General features: G+C 43.0%; 1 protein-coding gene across 1 annotated transcript in view; it reads right to left on the bottom strand.

Moving 5' to 3' along the window:
* f5 (coagulation factor V) overlaps window positions 1-18,384 on the bottom strand; it is a 57,298-nt gene that overhangs the window by 25,217 nt on the left and 13,697 nt on the right. Inside the window, exons 6-13 of the mRNA XM_055644648.1 lie at window positions 15,194-15,415; window positions 13,430-13,589; window positions 12,487-12,679; window positions 11,114-11,216; window positions 8,733-8,935; window positions 7,308-7,455; window positions 6,463-6,675; window positions 3,184-5,194 (exon numbers count right to left, since the gene is read on the bottom strand). Of these exons, the coding sequence (XP_055500623.1) occupies window positions 3,184-5,194; window positions 6,463-6,675; window positions 7,308-7,455; window positions 8,733-8,935; window positions 11,114-11,216; window positions 12,487-12,679; window positions 13,430-13,589; window positions 15,194-15,415 (3,253 nt within the window). The remainder of the gene's footprint in view (window positions 1-3,183; window positions 5,195-6,462; window positions 6,676-7,307; window positions 7,456-8,732; window positions 8,936-11,113; window positions 11,217-12,486; window positions 12,680-13,429; window positions 13,590-15,193; window positions 15,416-18,384) is intronic.

The following is an 18,384-nucleotide window of genomic DNA, read 5'->3' as shown; positions in this document are numbered from 1 at the left end:
AAGTACAAACTCCGTGCAGACAGCGCCCATAGTCAGGGTGTCTGGTGCTGCAACTCTACCACAGCGCCACTGTGCAGCCCCATTTCTGCACATATAATAGCACATTAATTTTCTTCAATATTCAATATCATGTAAATTTTGTGCATGTCTTTTAAAATACGATTTAACTCATCTTTTAATCAAAAAGACTTGCTAGCTGCTGACATCTTGCAGAATTTGGCACTTTAAGATTAACCCATCTTAGTTCTTTATTATCTGATGGGTTATAAATTAACAAGATTTGGGCTAGAAGCTTAGTATGAATGAAACACCCCTGCAAATATAATCTCCCTGTTCTGGGCATGGAAATGACTTTGAGATTTAGAATGCAGTTTCACTGAATTGAAACCTAACGGATGATGAAAGGACTACAGAGAGTGGACATGGAAAGGATGTTTCCACTAATGAGAGGGCCTAGAACCTGACGCACAGTCTCTGAATCAAAGGACGTATCTTCAAAATGGAGATGAAGAGAAATTTCTTGAGCCAGAGTTTAGTTTTGTTTAGTGTAAAGATACAGCGTGGAAACACCCTGGAGCACCCGGGTAAAACCCACGCAGTCAAATGGAGAACGTACAAACTCCATACAGACAACACCCATAATCAGGATTGAACGCGGGTCTCTGGCGCTGTGAGGCAGCAACTCTACCACTGCACCACTGCTGTCCCAGGATGGTGAATCTGTGGAATTCATTGCCAAAGGGCAGAGATTGATAGGTTCTTGACAAGTGAAGACGTCAATGGTTATAGGCAGGGGCGGCAATCACGGGGGGGGGGGCAGAAGGGACAACCCCCCCCCCCCCCCCCCCCCCCCCCCCCCCCCCCCGTTTTGAGAGGTGGGGTCGATCCCCCCCATTTTTTGTATTCCGGATTTTAAAACCCGGAGAAATCTCCGCTTTCCGCGAGAGTGGGGGTGGGACTGATGATCGAGGGCGCCGATTGGACGGGAGAGACGTCGTTCAGCAGGCAATGGGGGTGGGATATGTTGATCAGCGCAATGATTTTAGGAGGGAGGTGTCGGTCAGAGGCGAAAGTAGGGAGGTGGGACTGAGGATAGAACGCGGTGATTGGAGGAGGGAAACGTCCTGGTGGGAACGACGGCCCAGGTTTACAGCCAGCGCGGAGAAGCAGCGCTAGCTCCACAGCTCCGGACTGGTGTCCCGTCAGTCCAGGCAGGGCTGTAGGTTAGCCGACAAGTCAGGCAGAGTTGAGCTGCATTTAGCGCTGCTTCTCCGCGCTGGCCGTAAGCCTGGGCCATCATTCCCGTAATTATCGTCCACAGGGCCCATGGCTGAAGCCTCCGAAGCCTCGCGTGTGTGTGTGTGAGTGTGTGCGCATGCGCGCGCGGCCACCAAGAAATTGTGTGTCCCCCCCGGCCCCTCCCCATGTTTTGATAGCTATTTCCGGGCCTGATTATAGGGAGAACGCAGGAGAATAGGGTTGAGAGGGGAAAATAGATCGGCCATGATTGAATGGCAGAGTAGATTCAATGAACCAAATGGCCTAATTCTGCTCCTATCTTCTTCTTGCGTATGGCGTGCGTGCATATCCTAAAGTTATAGGACAACTTGTTCTATTTGATCTTATTTGAATGTGCACATCAGGTTGATTGCATTCGTCGAAATAGGGCGGACCACGTGAAGATTGCAATCTCCTGCCCCTTCTGCTCCTATGACATGGTCTTTCCAACTATTTACATCTTCAATTACAAGGAGTTTAGTGATCAAAAGAGAAACAACTGCAATAAACGAAGCAGTTTACAAATACACTGATATAGGATCAATGAACACCGTTTAAGTTTACCTTCTTCATTTTGGTCTTTATGTTGTATATAAGTTGCACAACTTGACTGCTACAATTATGGACATGAGAAGTCTGATTCCTCCTCTTTATGTTTGATGGCGCTTTAAACTTTTAAAGTTTAAAACTTTAACGTTTCATTAGTCTTTAAACCCGTAAAGCCTTTCCGTTTAAGTTTAAAAAACTATGAAATATTTAGCTTAGAGATTAAATTCAGGAATTAAGCTGAAGATAGACGAAAAGTGCTGGAGAAACTCAGCGGGTCAGGCAGCATCTTGGGAGAAAAAGGATGGGTGACGTTTCGGGTCGGAACTCCGCTGAGTTACTCCAGCACTTTGTGTCTATCTTTGGTATAAACCAGCATCTGCAGTTCCTTGCGACACATTCTGTCAGGAGCTAAGATTTTGTTTCATGTTTTTTGTTTCCAATACCTTGATGAGTGTAGATGTATATTAACATCAGATAATAGTAAAGCTATTTCTTTTAGAATAATTCTTTAGCTGATCAGCAACACTGCAATTGATTCTGAAAATTAATTAGCAATGCAGAATGTTAATCTGTCTTGACACCAAGTTGCTAACTGTCTGATCAACCTGTTTTTGAGCACCTTTAATGTAGCAAATGACAATGAGAGACAACATCAGAATGTTAGCAAATTTTTTAATGGTCTTTGTGTAGGATGTCGATCTGATCTAATTTGGGGAATTCTGGTTTGGGAACAGCTCCATCCAAGACCGCAAGAAATTGCAGAGGATTGTGGACTCAGCCCAGACACATCGCACAAACCAGCCTCCCTTCTATTGATTCCATTTATATCTCACGCTGCCTCGGCAAGGCCAGCAGCATAATCAAGCGTTGAGACTTGTGTGAAAATGCGCACCTCCAGATTCAGGGACAGCTTCTTCCCTGCTGATATAAGGCAAATGAACCATCCTACCACAACTAGAGAGCAGTCCTGAACTATGTTTGATCGAAGGTACACAAAATTTCTGGAGAAACTCAGCGGGTGCAGCAGCATCTATGGAGCGAAGGAAATAGGCAACGTTTCGGGCCAAAACCCTTCTTCTGACTCTATGTTTGATCGAATGTTTGATCAAACTTTACTGACTTTATCTTGCACTAAACATTATTCACGTTATTCCTTTTATCATGTATCTGCACACTGTGGATGGCTCGATTGTAATCATGTATTGCCTTGCCTCTGACTGGTTAGCACACAACAAAAGCTTTCCACTGTACCTCGGTTCGTGTGACAATAAATTAAACTAAACTAATTTACAACATGACAAAATGGGACAAAAAAGGCAAAAACAATTAGAAATGGTGATAAGATTCCAAACTTACATTGTATTCCTGGAATAATCCCAATAAATTTCCTCTGCAGCTATAAAGTACCGCCTCACATTCCCAGTGTGGCTACGTAAGTAATGTTCCACAATCATCTCTGGATCCCGGGACAATTCTGAATGAGTGCGTTTGTCGTGGGTATAAGGGCTTACAGAATCTAAATCGGTCTTCTCCTCATTTTCCAACGCAGCTCCAAGAGGGTTTACCTCTACGTTTGCAATGTATTCGTCGTAATCAAGAGTGCCTCGGTGGTTGAGCTTGGGAACTCCAATGATGATACTCCTGGAAGTGACATCTTGATAGATTACAGAGTGTTTTTGCTTGAGTTTAAACCCCCTTGGTGAAAACTGTTTTTTGCCCATGGGAATATGAATTTGTTGTTTCATCCCAGGCTTGATTCCTCTTGGTGATAGCTGCTTCTTCATTATATTTCTGCGTTTCAGCATCATTTCAGCTGCAGCTTTCCTTCTCGTGTTTTCCACAGGTTTGAGCATTTGTCTAGAGTTATCTTTTACTGAGTCTTTTATGTACCTTTTCAAACTTTTTACCTTGGACACACGAACACCTCTTTCTTCCACTTGGTAGGTCAGATGATTCCCTTTGGGTTTAAAAGGTGTTCCATGAAATCGAACCCTGTGCTTGTCTTCTACATTTTTCTTTAAGAAAATAAACACCTTTTCAGGATTTTCATTGCTCTCCAGACTTGACTCTTCCGAGGTATTAGTAAAATGGTTTGGAACCTCATTGGACACTTGACTGAACAAATTATTCTTCTCAGAATCTCCACTGGTCTCTGTACTTGAGTCTTCTGAGGTCTCGCTGGATACTTGACTGAGTGAAATCTTCTTCTCACCATTAGTCGTTGCTTCACTTGTGCTTCCATTATTTGTGATGTTCTCTGTCTTATTCACAGCATGCTGGATGAGTGCCTCCTCAATTGCCTGATTGTCTTCGACTGACATTGATTCATGAACCAATCCTAATTCAGCACCTCCACCCATTTTGACTGCAACCCTTTTGATGACTTCCTGTTGACCCCCGATTCCACCGTCAGGATTTACTTCTACAACATCCTCATTGCCTTGTACAATCAAATTTTCAACGTTGCCTTTTTGACGATTTCTTCCTGAGCTATTTCCTTGCGGAACTGAAGCAGACACTTCTTCTCCCTCGCCATCAATAGTGTTGGCGTAACTTGCACTCTCTGCACTTAGCTGAGAATTATTACTGTGTCTTAATGTCCATTCAGGAATCTGCTCTGGGAGACTAAGCAGGATGTCTGTGTCGTGCATGTTCAGTAAGAAAGTGGTACTGTCGATGGCTGCCATTGATTCAGTATCTTCAGGTCCTTTAGTGTCATCCCTTGTATCATTGTCTTTGGTAGGAGTCTCCAAGCTGGTTGTTTCTTCCACCATGCTCTGCATATTGTGGCTTAAAAGAGTATTTGTTGAGGTGGAATTCAGAGGTCGTGAATCGGATCCATATGATTCAGCTAATGTTGTCACTTCACCGAGTGCCTCTGTTGTTGTTGGTTCCACAGTTGAACTTTCATTTAGTTTAACAGATTCTTCAATGTTGTCCTCTTCAGAATAATCCAAGTCATCCCCTACATCTTCATTTGTCAAATTGATTGGTTTACTTGCATTGATGGATGTTCTACTCTGAGTTCCATTTGGATATGGCTTAGCTTCTTCCTTGAATGCAACAGTGTTGTGCTCTGTTGAATCCCCTTCAATAAATTGGAGAATATCTTCTCCTTCAGTGTTTTCCTGCAAATTTTTGAACGACCGCAGACCGAGTTCTTTCAGTAATTCCAGAGTCTCTGCATCTAATTCCTGGCCGTTCTCATCCTCACTGACATCTACCAGGACTTTGTCTCCCTCGTATTCAATCTTGAAAAAGACCAGTGGGTGTAAGACTACATCGTCATCGCATTGGTAGACTTTAATTCTCATCCTCATACCGTAGGTCCTCAGCTGTGTGCTCAGCGGCCTGAGAAGCCACTCACCTGCAAAACCCAACACTGCATCTCAAGACCGGCAGTAAACCAGAACACTCAGTGCTGCACAGGGATGAAACATGGGAAGTTAAACTAAAGCAGAACCTTCACAGTGAACGACAAGGCCCTTGGGGTGTTGTAGAGCAGAGTGATTAGGTGTGTAGGGACATAGTTCCTTGAAAGTGGTGGCACAGGTGGATAGAGTGGTCAAGAGAGCTTTTGGCACATTGGTCTTCATCAGTCAGTATCGTAGTGTGTGTGTGTGTGTGTGTGTGTGTGTGTGTGTGTGTGTGTGTGTGTGTGTGTGTGTGTGTGTGTGTGTGTGTGTGTGTGTGTGTGTGTGTGTGTGTGTGCGCGCTCGTGTATGCATGCATACATGCGTGTTGATTACAGAGTATTATTATGTTTACATATTCTGTTGTGCTGCTGCAAATAAGAATGTAATTGTTCTGCCTGGGACATATGACAATAAAACACTCTTGACTCTCTATAGCACAGGCACTCGAGATCTGGCAACTTCCTCGTAAATCTCCTCCAGTTTAACAACATCTTTCCCATGACATGGTGACCAAAACTGTACACACTCTTGACTCCTGAAGTTGGCAGTTCATGTACAGTTATAAATGTGGCCATACTCTAAATGTGGCCCCATCAATGACATTTACAACTGTACATGAACTCCCAACTTCAGGAGTCAAGAGTGTGTACAGTTTTGGTCACCATGTCATGGGAAAGATGTTGTTTAGCTGGAGGAGATTTACGAGGATGTTGCCAGACCTCGAGTGGTTGTGCTATAGAGAGAGGTTGTCTACGCTAGGACTTTATTCCTTGGAGCACAGTAGGATAAGGGGTGATCTTATAGAGGTGCTTAAGATCATGAGAGGAATAGATAGGGTGAATACACAGTCTTTTACCCAGAGTAGGGGAATCAATAACCAGAGGACATAGGTTTAAGATGAGAGGGGCAAGATTTAATAGGAACCCGAGGAGCAACTTTTTTTACGCAGAGGGTGGTGGGTAAATGAAACGAGCTGCCAGAGGAATTAGTTGAGGCAAATACTATAACAACATTTAAAATAGATTTGGACAGGTACATGGATAGGAAAGGTTTAGAGGAATATGGGCTAAACACAGACAGATGGGACTAGTGTAGATGGATCATCTTGGTCAGAATGGGCATGTTGGGCCAAAGGGCCTGTTTCCGTGCTATATGACAAAAAGGACTGATAAGAATATGCACTTGGTATGGTTAACAGCACAATAAAAGATGAGCTCACCCGAATTGTCCATCAGCATGCTCACAGTTTCGCCAGATAAAGGGAAGAGATGAATCACGTCTTCATTCATCTTTCTGTGGTTGAAGGTGTGTCCGTGAAAATTAATTGACAGCATGCGGTCCTGAGAACCGATGCTGAACACGTGCCAGTAGGTGATATCCCCTTCACAGAACGGCAACGCCTCTTTGCTTTCATACACAAAACCATTTATTGCTGTAAACACACAAGAGTCAAGAGTGTTTAATTGTCATATGTCCCAGATAGAACAATGAAACTCTTATTTGCAGCAGCACAACAGTATATGTAAACATAGTACTCTGTAAGCAATATAATAAACGAGAAAAAAAAGTTCATTGTGTATACATGTGTGCATGTGTGTGTGTGCGTGTGTGTGCGTGCGTGTGTGTGTGTGCGTGCACGCGTGCATGTACACACACACAAATACAAACAATAATAGTTCAAAACGACAAAACCAATGCCCCCAAGTCTATGTAGTTCAGAGCTTATTTGGAGGAAACACAATGGCATGCATCAAAATATAAATGCTTGCCTTAAAATGTAATGATAATGGCGCCAGGACAACAGGCCTTCATGGTCAGGTTAGGAAACTCTGCACTAACAACTGGGACTTGAAAATGTTGAAAACCTGGCGACTCTTGTATACTGTCTCAGTGTACTTTTCTACACACTTGTACTGTATCTAAGATGTGCTTACGTTTAGTAATACAGGTCCACCACCAATTTTGCAGTAACTGGTGGACCAGCGCTTCCTTTAATCTGGACAAAATCACGAGAGCACACTACCAACGTAAGATGGAAATAGCTTCCCATGCACCTGTACTCACTGTACATGATGTTTGATTCATAAAACTCAGGGTCTGTGGTGTCAACACTGGATGGTTGCAAGCACGACTGAATGTTCTCATCAATGTACCAGCTTTGGTTTTCATCAATTGCTGCAAATATGATGCGTTGCTCTTGATCCACTCTTATCTAAACAGAACAGAGAGAAACATCAGATCTTCAAAGGTTACAAAAAGACAGCTCTACAGCAACTTGAACAAGGCACAGTGGTGGAGCAGTAGAATTGCTGCCTTACAACACCAGAAACATAATTCACCAATTAATCTGCAAACCTGCGTGTTTTTGGGATGTGGGAGGAAACCGGCGCACCTGGAGGAAATGCACGCGGTCACGGGGAGAACGTGGAAAATCCACACAGACAGACCTGAGGTCAGCATCGAACCCGGGTCTCTGACGCTGTGAGGCAGCAGCTCTACTTGTTGCAGTGTGTGGAAACAGAATATGTCAAATGTTTATGAACTTTAGGTGATTACAAATTCAACATATGCATCTATTTCTTCCTGTTCATTTATTGAACTTGGAGTTGTATAGACTTTGGCTCTTAAGATACACGATTTCTCAATTAATTTGTCAGACAGCGTTTTTAGTTGGCTGGCTGACTGACCTTAATTGGGAAAAGTCCTCTTGTGTCGCTAGAACACACCAAACTGTTCTCTCTAATTATAAAATGACAAACATTAGCATGAGCAACAACAAGTCAGGAAGTAGGTTTGTGTCCATCAGTCCAAAGAGGAATCCCAGCATGAAATGGTGCCTATTTCTCCAGGGGGAATGCCTGACCTGCTGAGCTTATTTTATTTTTATTTTTTTTTAGAGATCCAGGCTGGAAACAAGCCATTCGGCCAACCCAGTCTGTGCCGATCACGGAAACCTGTACACAAGTTCTATCCTAACACAAGGTTCAAATTACAGAAGTCCATTATGGAGAAAATTCCAGAAGAAACCGGAGTACCCGGAGAAAACACACGTGGTGACAGGGAGAACGTCCCACCTCCATACAGACAGCACCCGTAGTCAGGATCAAACCCAGGTCTCTGGTGCTGTAATGCAGCAACTCTACCGCTGCACCACTGGGCTGCCATTACTCCAGCACTTTGTGTTCTTTACAACAAGTAAGTTAGTGTTTAGAAACATAGAATATAGGTGCAGGAGTAGGCCATTCGGCCCTTCAAGGCTGCTCCGCCATTCAATATGATCATGACTTTCCTTCCAACTCAGTATCCTGTACCTGCCTTCTCTAAAAACACATATCGTCACAGGGAGAACGTACAAACTCCGTACAGACAGCACCCGTAGTCGGAATCGAACCCGGGTCTCGGGTGCTGTGAGGCAGCGACTCTACCTGCTGTGCCACCATGCCGCCACCAGTTTATACAGTAAACGGTGACAGATTAATGCTACTTCACCTGTAAATTCCGGGCATCCAAAGAGCGTCCCTTGCAGATTAGAAGCGGTCCAAAAAGTCCGGAGGCAATATCTCGAGTGGTGTCCACAGCACTGTGATACACTCTCGTTAGACATCTAGGATCCAAAGACGTGGGCCCGTCGTTTTCAGAGATGACCCAACGATATTTCTGGATTTGATCAGGTTCAACCTGACTCTTGGAATCTGCAGGGTTAATATTGCAACGCATTTAGGATTAGCAGCAAAATAATGCAACTGTTATTTTAAGGCAGCTACCTCAATAAACAGAGTGGGATGTTCTCTTGGTTGCAACTACTCTTCGGTGAAGCCCGCATACTCAGTCACAGACTCATAGCACTGTACACATGGACACAATGAACCACTCCATCACCAACTAAAAAGTGGTCCTGACCTATCACCTGCCTCTTTGGAGACCTTCGGAGTATCTTTAATCGGATTTTACCTTGCACTAAACCTTATTCCCTTCATCCTGTATCAGCACACTGTGGCCGGCTTGATTGTAATCATGTGTAGTCTTTCTGTTGACTGGATAGCATGCAAACAAAAAGCTTTCCACTGTTGCTCAGTACACGTGACAATAAACTAACAATAAAATAACTTATCAAACAGCCCAGCTAACCAGGCAAAACTTTATCCAGAATATAGAAACAAAGGATTGCAGATGCTGGTAAATACACAAAGTGCTGGAGTAACTCAGCAGGTCAGGCAGCATCCCTGGACAACATGGATAGGTGATGCTTCTGGTTTAGACCCTATTTCAGAGCCTTTTTATCTGGGATATCTTCCATTGCCTCCACCTCAGGGCCATATTCTATGGGCAGGAGTCCTCGCAACATGAGTCTGAAGAAGGGTCCCAGCCCGAAATGTCACCTATCCATGTTCTCCGGGGATGCTGCCTGACCTGCTGAGTTACACCAGCACTTTGTGTCCCTGTAACTCAAACCCTCCAGATCCTGTAAGATCATTGTTGTTTTTTGTGCTCTCTTTCCAGTTTAATGGCATTCTTTCTTCGGCAGGACGACCACATTGGCTGCCCTGATTGTCACTCCCAAGTAGGGGATGAGAAGCTGTAAAGGGGAGGAGTGTAGGAGATTTAAAGAAGTATTTCACACACATGCTGCCTGACCTTCTGAATTACTCTCGCACGTTGTGTGTCACTCGAGATTCCAGCATCTGCACTTCCTTGCATCTCCATTTTACTCCTCTTCTCTCCTTATCTGATACCTGTTATGTTCTTTTTACCTCCAGTCTTTGTCACCTAATTGACTCATCTCTCCAATCAAACCTCCCCCTCACCTGTTTCCACCTATCACTTGTATAGAAAGGACTGCAGAAGCTGGTTTACCCCAAAGATAGACACAAAATGCTGGGGTAATTTAGCAGGTCAGGCAGCATCTCTGGAGATAAGGAATAGGTGATGTTTCAGGTCGACCCGAACCGCCACCTATTCCTTTTCACCAGAGATGCTGCCTGACCCACTGAGTTACTCCAGCATTTTGCGTCTATCCACCTATCACTTGTCAGGCTTTGTCCCAACCTCATCTTTTTTCCAGCCCCCCCCCCCCGCAAATGTTTGAAGAAGGGTCCCGACCCAAAATGTCACCTGTCCATGTCCTCCACAGATGTTGCCTGACCCGCTGAGTTCCACCTGCACTTTTGTGTTTGGCTTATGATTTAAAAAGCAGCTTTTTTTACCTTATGGAATGGAATACAAGGGAGATTTTTCAGAATTTACCCAGATTCTGTTGGTTCGCATCCCAGATCTTCTCTATATTTCTATACTAAATATAAAACTCAAAGGTTGAAAACTGTTTTTTATATTTTAAGTGGTAAGAAAACAACTTTAGAGGTTTACGTTAATTATTGTGATATGTATGGAGGTACAGTGAAAAGCTTTTGCATGCTATCCAACCAGGTCAGATAATACTATACATAAATACAATCAAGAATTTAAAAAAGGCACCTTTAGAAAGGAGATGAGGAGGAATCTCTTTAGTCAAGGCGTGGTGAACCTGTGGAATTCACTACCACGACGGCGGTGGAGGCCAAATCGTTGGGTATTTTTGAGAGATTCTTGATTGGTAAGGGTATCAAGAGTGATGTGAGGAAGGCGGGAGAATGAAGTTGAGCGGGAACGATAGATTAGCCATGATTGAATGGCGTAGTAGATTCGATGGGCCGAATGGCCTACTGCTGCTCCCATGACTTATGAACTTTTGAAATCAACCTCAAGCACAATAGATGGAGTAAAAAGTACTTTAGAGCTGGCTTGAGTTAGCAGTCCTTACGTAAAACATACATCAACCTGTTTGAGAAGATCAGATCCAATGATGTTATGAAAACATTAACGTTTTTATTTACCTGAGGAATTCCCGGGGTATTTAACTCCTTCATTTATTTTATTAATTGTAATACCATTTGGGTAGATGCTGTACGGTCGACTAGCCTTATTCTTAAAATGAATCTGCAAAAGACAGTAGTTAAAATAAATTGTGAAAGTAAACACTTTCAAGATACCTTACTACATTTGTACAGTAAGGCTACACATTGCTGCTTTACAGCACCAGGGACCCGGGTTCAATCCTTGCTAAAGGTGCTGTCTGTATAGAGTTTGTCCATTCTCCAATTGGCTTCAGTGAATTTTCCTTAGTGTGCAGGACTAGAACTAGGGTGATCGATGGTCAGCATGGACTCGGTGGGCCGAAGGGCCTGTTTCCACGCTGTATCTCTAATCTAAACTAAACTAAAGCTAAATGTCCTAAGCCAAACATCTGCATAAAGCGGAAATCTTTGTTCTACTTATTATGTTTGTCCTCACTTTATAAAGGTTACGTAATGTGCCAAAAGTTTGAAAGATGTCTATTACTCCTCCGCTTCCTTAGAAGACCGAGGAAAGTCAGTATGTCAACCTACACTCTATCGACATTCTACAGGTGTATGTAGAGACCATGCTGATTAGGGACATCAAGTCCAGTTCTGCAACTTGAACACCCAGGAACAAAGGTGATTACAGACAGTGATGGCCACTGTCCCATGGGTACTGAATTCCCCACCATCGAAAAGATCTACAGGAGACACTGCCTCAAAATGTTGGCAGCCAACATCATCATGGACCCACATCATTTTGGCCACACTCTCATTTCACTCCTACCATTGGAAGCAGGTACAAAAATATGAAAACCGGGACCACTAGGCTCAAGAGCAGCTTTTTCCCAACAACCATCAGGCTCGTGAATACTACACAACAGTATAGATGGGACATGTTGTTCGGCGAGGGCAAGATGGGCTGAAGGGCCAGTTTCCACACTATATGACCACACTCACCTCAACTTAGAAGTACTATGGAGTGTTGTTTAGTGTGGATTTTTGATCACAGATGGGTGACGTTTGGGTCGGGACCCTTCTTCAGAGCTGAAACGTCACCTATCCATGTTGTCCAGAGATGCTGCCTGACCCATTGAGCTACTCCAACACTTTGCCTCTTTGGATATATTCAATGGTTCTTTATTATCACATGTACAGTGAAATTATTTTTTTTTTTTGCACTTTACATTTCAGTAAGTTATCGCTTCACATAGAGGGTGATTTAGAAATTAGATATTCTGCACTAAAACCTGTCATCAGCACATATATGGTAATATCTTTTAGCTTCCTTTTTTCATAAATAATAAAAAGATATACTATAATGCTAATCTGTTAATAACCTACAGTTAAATGTTCCGACATAAGTGTACCTTAATTATATCTCCGACTTCACCTCGAATGATTGGTGCCCCAATTCCATCTTGTAGCATCGATACACCTTTGTCTTCTTCCAATGGTTTACATTTAGTGAAAGTTCCATCTGTGTATTCCACATATTTTGCCTTTTTATATATTTTGCCGATCCGGTTTGGTCGTTTCTCCAAATATTTAGATCTGTAATCACTATGGAGTGTTAAACACAAAGTTAATTCATGGGGAGAATAGTGCTTATGACATTAACGGTTCACCAGTCCATTATTGAATTGAACATGCTGGGAACCCCTTCTAAAAAGGTAAAGCAGGCACCACTCACCCACGCCCATGAGCTCCTCCCATTGTCTCAAGCCCAACAATCCAGTCTCTTCCAACCCCTGCTTCCTATTCTCCCAAGTCTAGAAATGACTAAGGCATGAGCACGACAAAAAGCGCTGGAGGAACTCAGAGGGTCAGGCAGCATCTGTGGAGGGAATGGACAGGTGACGTTTTGGGTGGGGACCCTACTTCAGACTGTGGTACAGTTGAAGCTCCTGCAGTAATGCAGTTTTGATAGAGGGAGAGATGAAAACCACGCTGGAATTGGAAAGAGAGGTGCTTTTATTCTTTTTTTTAATGGAGTCACATGGCATGGAAACAGGCTGTTTGGCCCAACTTGCCTACACCGCCCAACATGCCTCATCCACATAGTCCCACCTGCCCACATTTGGCCCATATCCCTCTAAATCTTTCCTATCCAAGTTCCTGTCCATATAGCTTTTGAGGCAGAAATACTCAAAAACATAAGAGTAACATTTCAACAGCCTTGCCTCCTCTTTGTTTCCACATGAAAACACATCAAATAATGGATATACTTCACCATTAACTTGTTTCAGAGGCTGAAGCACATTATCCATTTCATTGCTTCAGCCCATTCACTTTGAGACCAAACTGAGCTACCTGTCAATATAGCTGGGGATATCAGAAGCATAATTCCAATTCATTTCTTCGGCTGCAATGAAGTACTGTCGAATCTTTCCTGATGATCTGGTTGAATGATATCCTATGGAAGGTTGCTCAAGGTCACCTTCTTCAATGTTGAGAAATCCATAGAGTTCAGCTATTTGAGAAAACATCACAAGAAAGTAAGTCTTTTTATGCAAATCCTAAATGCCTGCAGCTCACCTTTCACACTGGAACAGAAGGGATGGACATCAATAGGTAGCGCAGTGACCAGCTGGTAGAGCTGCTGCCTCACAGCACCAGAAACCCAAGTTCAATCCCAATCTTAGTCCATAAATTCTAGTAGCAGAATTAGACCATTCGGCCCATCAAGTCTATTCCGCCATTGAATCATGGCTGATCTATCTTTCCCTCTTATCCCCATTCTCCTGCCTTTGCTCCATAACCGGACACGCTTACTAATCAAGAATCTGTCAACCTCTGCATTGCCAGGTCCTCAGGTGCTGCCTGTGTGTGGAGTGTGCACGTTCTCCCTGTGGGTTTCCTCCGGGTGCTCTACCCTTATGGATTTGCAGGGAATGGAACATGTGCAGGGGCAGAGCTGATTAGCTTCTCGTGGAATCATGTTGGGCACAGACATAGTGGGCCAAAGGGGCTGTTCCTGTACTTGTAATCGGGTTGTATGTCACTGACAGTGGGTGGGGGCGAGGATCAAAGGAGGAAAGGGTGGGGGGGGGGGGTGGTGCTGCCATGTAGTGAGGTTTACAGGGGTTGTATGCAAAACAATGCATTTCATTGTACCTATAGGTACATGAAACGATAAAGTATCATAGGTAGGGAAAATTCCTAGAATTTGCTACCTAATGCTTTATGGGAGTGCAGTTGCCAGAGAGAGAACCGCAGTTTCTGATATTCTATTAATTAAATTAGTGGCAGCAATTGGTTCAGATTACTGCCACAATCCCTCCCAGCTTTGCAACTTCTTATTGAGCCAATTCACAAAATATATATAAACATATGGTCCAGAAATGGGAAGAAGAGTCACCAATTATGGTGGGTTTAGGAGTTTCTATTTGGTGTTCTGAGGAAACTAAAACTAAACTGAGGAACCTAATCTGAGGAAAGACATTCTTGCCATAGAGGGAGTACAGAGACGGTTCACCAGACTGATTCCTGGGATGTCAGGACTTTCATATGAGGAAAGACTGGATAGACTCGGCTTGTACTCACTAGAATTTAGAAGATTGAGGGGGGGATCTTATAGAAATTTACAAAATTCTTAAGGGGTTGATCAGGCTAGATGCAGGAAGATTGTTCCCGATGTTGGGGAAGTCCAGAACAAGGGGTCACAGTTTAAGGATAAGGGGGAAATCTTTTAGGATCGAGATGAGAAAAACATTTTTCACACAGAGAGTGGTGAATCTCTGGAATTCTCTGCCACAGAAGGTAGTTGAGGCCAGTTCATTGGCTATATTTAAGAAGGAGTTAGGTGTGGCCCTTGTGGCTAAAGGGATCAGGAGGTATGGAGAGAAGGCAGGTACAGGATACTGAGTTGGATGATCAGCCATGATCATATTGAATGGCGGTGCAGGCTCGAAGGGCCGAATGGACTACTCCTGCACATATTTTCTATGTTTCTATGTTAATGGCTCTTAGTTCATGTTCCTTCTCAACCTGAAGACCATTAACTGCAGTCCACCAAATTGTACTAACATCAATAAAAGATATACCTGGAATCAATAAGCATGTCCTTGCCCTTACCCTGGCGATGGTGCTGCACTTGAGAAGAGAGCAGCCATTTTCCAACTTCGGTGGGAAGCATCTCAGCAGTGATGGAGGAGCCTGGAGTCAGGCCAATGGACGACACTCTGTGGTTATTTTGCAACAGGACTTGGCCATTAAAGTGGACTGAGAAGATTTCCGGACCATAGCTCATACCAATCAGATGCCAACTAATCTTGCCATAAACACTGACATTGAGTTCTATAACAGAGAGAAAAAAACATTAATTTAGCAAGACCATCAAAATATCACGGTATCTGTCAAATCATTAAAGTTTTAAAATATTTGTCTGGTATTACATTTTCAAAGAAGTGCAGAAAATCCATAGATATGGGATCCATAGATTTAGGGACGGCATGGCGGTGCAGCGGTTGAGTTGCTGCCTTACAGTGCTTGCAGCACTGGAGACCCAGGTTTGATCCTGACTACGGGTGCTGTCTGTACGGAGTTGGTACCTTCTCCCCGTAACTATGTGGGTTTTCTCCGAGATCTTTGGTTTCCTCCCACACTCCGAAGAATGACAGGTTTGTAGGTAAATTGGCTTGGTATAACTGAATTGTCCCTAGTGTGTGTAGGATAGTGTTATTGTGCGATGTTCGCGGGTCGGTGCAGACCCAGTGGGCCGAAGGGCCTGTTTCCGTGCTGTATCTCTAAACTAAAACAAAAACATATGACTTGCATTACCCTGTGAAATTTGTTTTCCTTTCACAGTACCACTTAGATCAGTGTTGAAACACAATTCCATCAGGTGTTGTGCCCGTGTGCCTTTCTTCAACCAAAGAGTTGCACAGATTTCTGCTACGATTAATGTTTATCTAAACGATGATCCCTGCCTCATTGGCATTTCCTTTCCAAATGCTTTATCAGTAGATCCTCCGAGGTGTGGTCTTAATGGATCTGGGGCCCCAAATTCCTCATCCCTAATTCCTTGCAGCCATCATAATCAAAGACCTCTCCCACCCCAGCCATTCTTTCTTCTCCCCACCCCCATCGGACAGAAGATACAAAAACTTGAAAGAAAGCATCACCAGACTCAGGAATAGCTTCTTCCCCTCTGTTATCAGGCTTCTGAACAGTCCTTCCACAAGCTAGAGTACTGTCCAATTCACCTCTACCCAATTGCGGATACTGGAACTGATGCGTTACATTGCTGAGAGCGATGTTCTGCACTCTGTATCTTTCTATTTGCTCAATCTGTTGTACTTGAGTTTGACGATTGTATTTATGTATGGTATTATCTGATCTGATTGGATCGCAGGCAAAACAAAGCTTTTCACTGCACCTTGGCATTCGTGACAATAATAAACTTAAATGTAAACCTAGGTTGTTGATCATGATCTCAGACCAAAACATCTCGCAAGGCAAGGCGTTTCATGTTTGCAGCAGAGGCACCAAAGAGCATCAGTAACATTGAGGGGAATTCTTTGCAAGAACACCTGATCGCACCAGTTGGGATTAAAGTGCAACTGGTCTTCTCTCCAAGGATGCCCATGCCAAACATGGCATTTTTCTTCCACAAGTGCTACTTTGCCCATCATGTAGTTCATTGTTCCGTTTCGGTTCATGTGACAATAAAACACTCTTGATTCTCTTGACGGTTGCAGAGAAAAAGTCCAAAGTCCGCAATGAGGTAGGTTGGAAGATCGGGACCACCCCCTAACATATTGGAGGACCATTCATGAGTGAGATAGAGTAGTGAAAGAATGACCTCTCGAATTCTGAATACCCAATGTAACAGGCAAAAAACTTAGGTTGCATGACTCCAGGTAGCAGTACCAATGGGCCACACGAGTAACCCAAACAGTAACCTCCAGAGGCCAGGTCACTGGGAGGACAGGAGCCAGCAACAAGGGCTCCAATCATCTCCATATCCATTGATATCAAGGATCACGTTTGGACATTGCGGAAACATTGGGGACACCGTGCTTCAGGAAATTGGGAAAATGTTTCTTGTTTTAGAATTGCTTCCAACCTACAATTCCAATTCTACATCATTGAAAATGCACTTTGGAAATGTTGAGATTTATTCATTTATGAAATAAATTACAATGCTTTGTAGCAAACTTAAAAATAATTGCAATAATTTATTTCTGGTAGAAAATATATTTGCTTGTCCTTGTGGAGCTGATAACTCAGTCCCTCTAACTGGTCTTTAGATGGTTATCTGGGCTGTAAGTTAATACAGGTGTACATAGCATGGTGATGCACTTAATACAGGAGATATATTGCGTTTTATACATTGGGCAAGTAAACTTTGGCTGATCTTTCATTCTAGGTTTCTGTTTCAGCCCAGTTTATCTAAATTAGTCATAGAGTCATACAGAGTGGAAACAGGCCCACCTTGCCTGCACTGACCAAAATGTCCCATCTACACCTGCCTATGTTTGGCCCATATCCCTCCAAACCTAACCTTTCCATGTACCTTTCTAATTGTTTCTTGAACATTGTGATAGTCTCTACCTCAACTACCTCATATGGAAGCTTGTTCCATACATCCACCACTCTTTGTGCGAAAATGGTACACCTCAGATATCTTATTTATTTATTTATTTATTTATTTATTTTTGTTTATTTTATTAGAAGTTAATACAGCACAAAACAGTACAGTGGAACCTAATTTTAGGTGCCAACTATGTAATACCGTAATCCATTCTATGTACAACCTCTAGTTTTATGTTATAAGAAGGAAGTAAGCAGGACAAGAAAAAGAAAACAATAGAAAGGGGAAAAAGTGGAAAAATAGATGGTAGAGAGTAGAAAAACGTGAAGTGTGTATATAAAAAAAAAAAAGGAAGAGAGAAAGTGGAAAGTAGAAATAGAAGAGAAGGCCCCTTAAAAGAGAATTTTTCAAATCTGTATTCGGAGATGTAGATCTATCCGCGTCATGAACTGAAATCAGCAATCCTTACGGTACCGCTGCATCACATGATTCCAAAAAGTCGATGAAAGGAGACCAACTCCTTAAGAATTGGTCATATTTATCTATTAGTCGGAGTCTCATTTCTTCAAGGCGTGCTATGTCCATCATATTCCTAATCCACATTTTAACGGTTGGTGTGGTTGTATTTTTCCAAAATTTAAGTATCAATTTCTTTCCAATTATTAACCCATAATTTAAAAAAACATTTTGATCTTTATTTAAATTGGTATCTTCTCCTATTATTCCAAAT

Source organism: Leucoraja erinacea, chromosome 13 (genome assembly GCF_028641065.1).
Source record: "Leucoraja erinacea ecotype New England chromosome 13, Leri_hhj_1, whole genome shotgun sequence".
NCBI lineage: Eukaryota > Metazoa > Chordata > Chondrichthyes > Rajiformes > Rajidae > Leucoraja > Leucoraja erinaceus.
The sequence above is the reverse complement of the archived record's forward strand: the minus strand, read 5'-3'. Positions and strand labels throughout refer to the sequence as shown.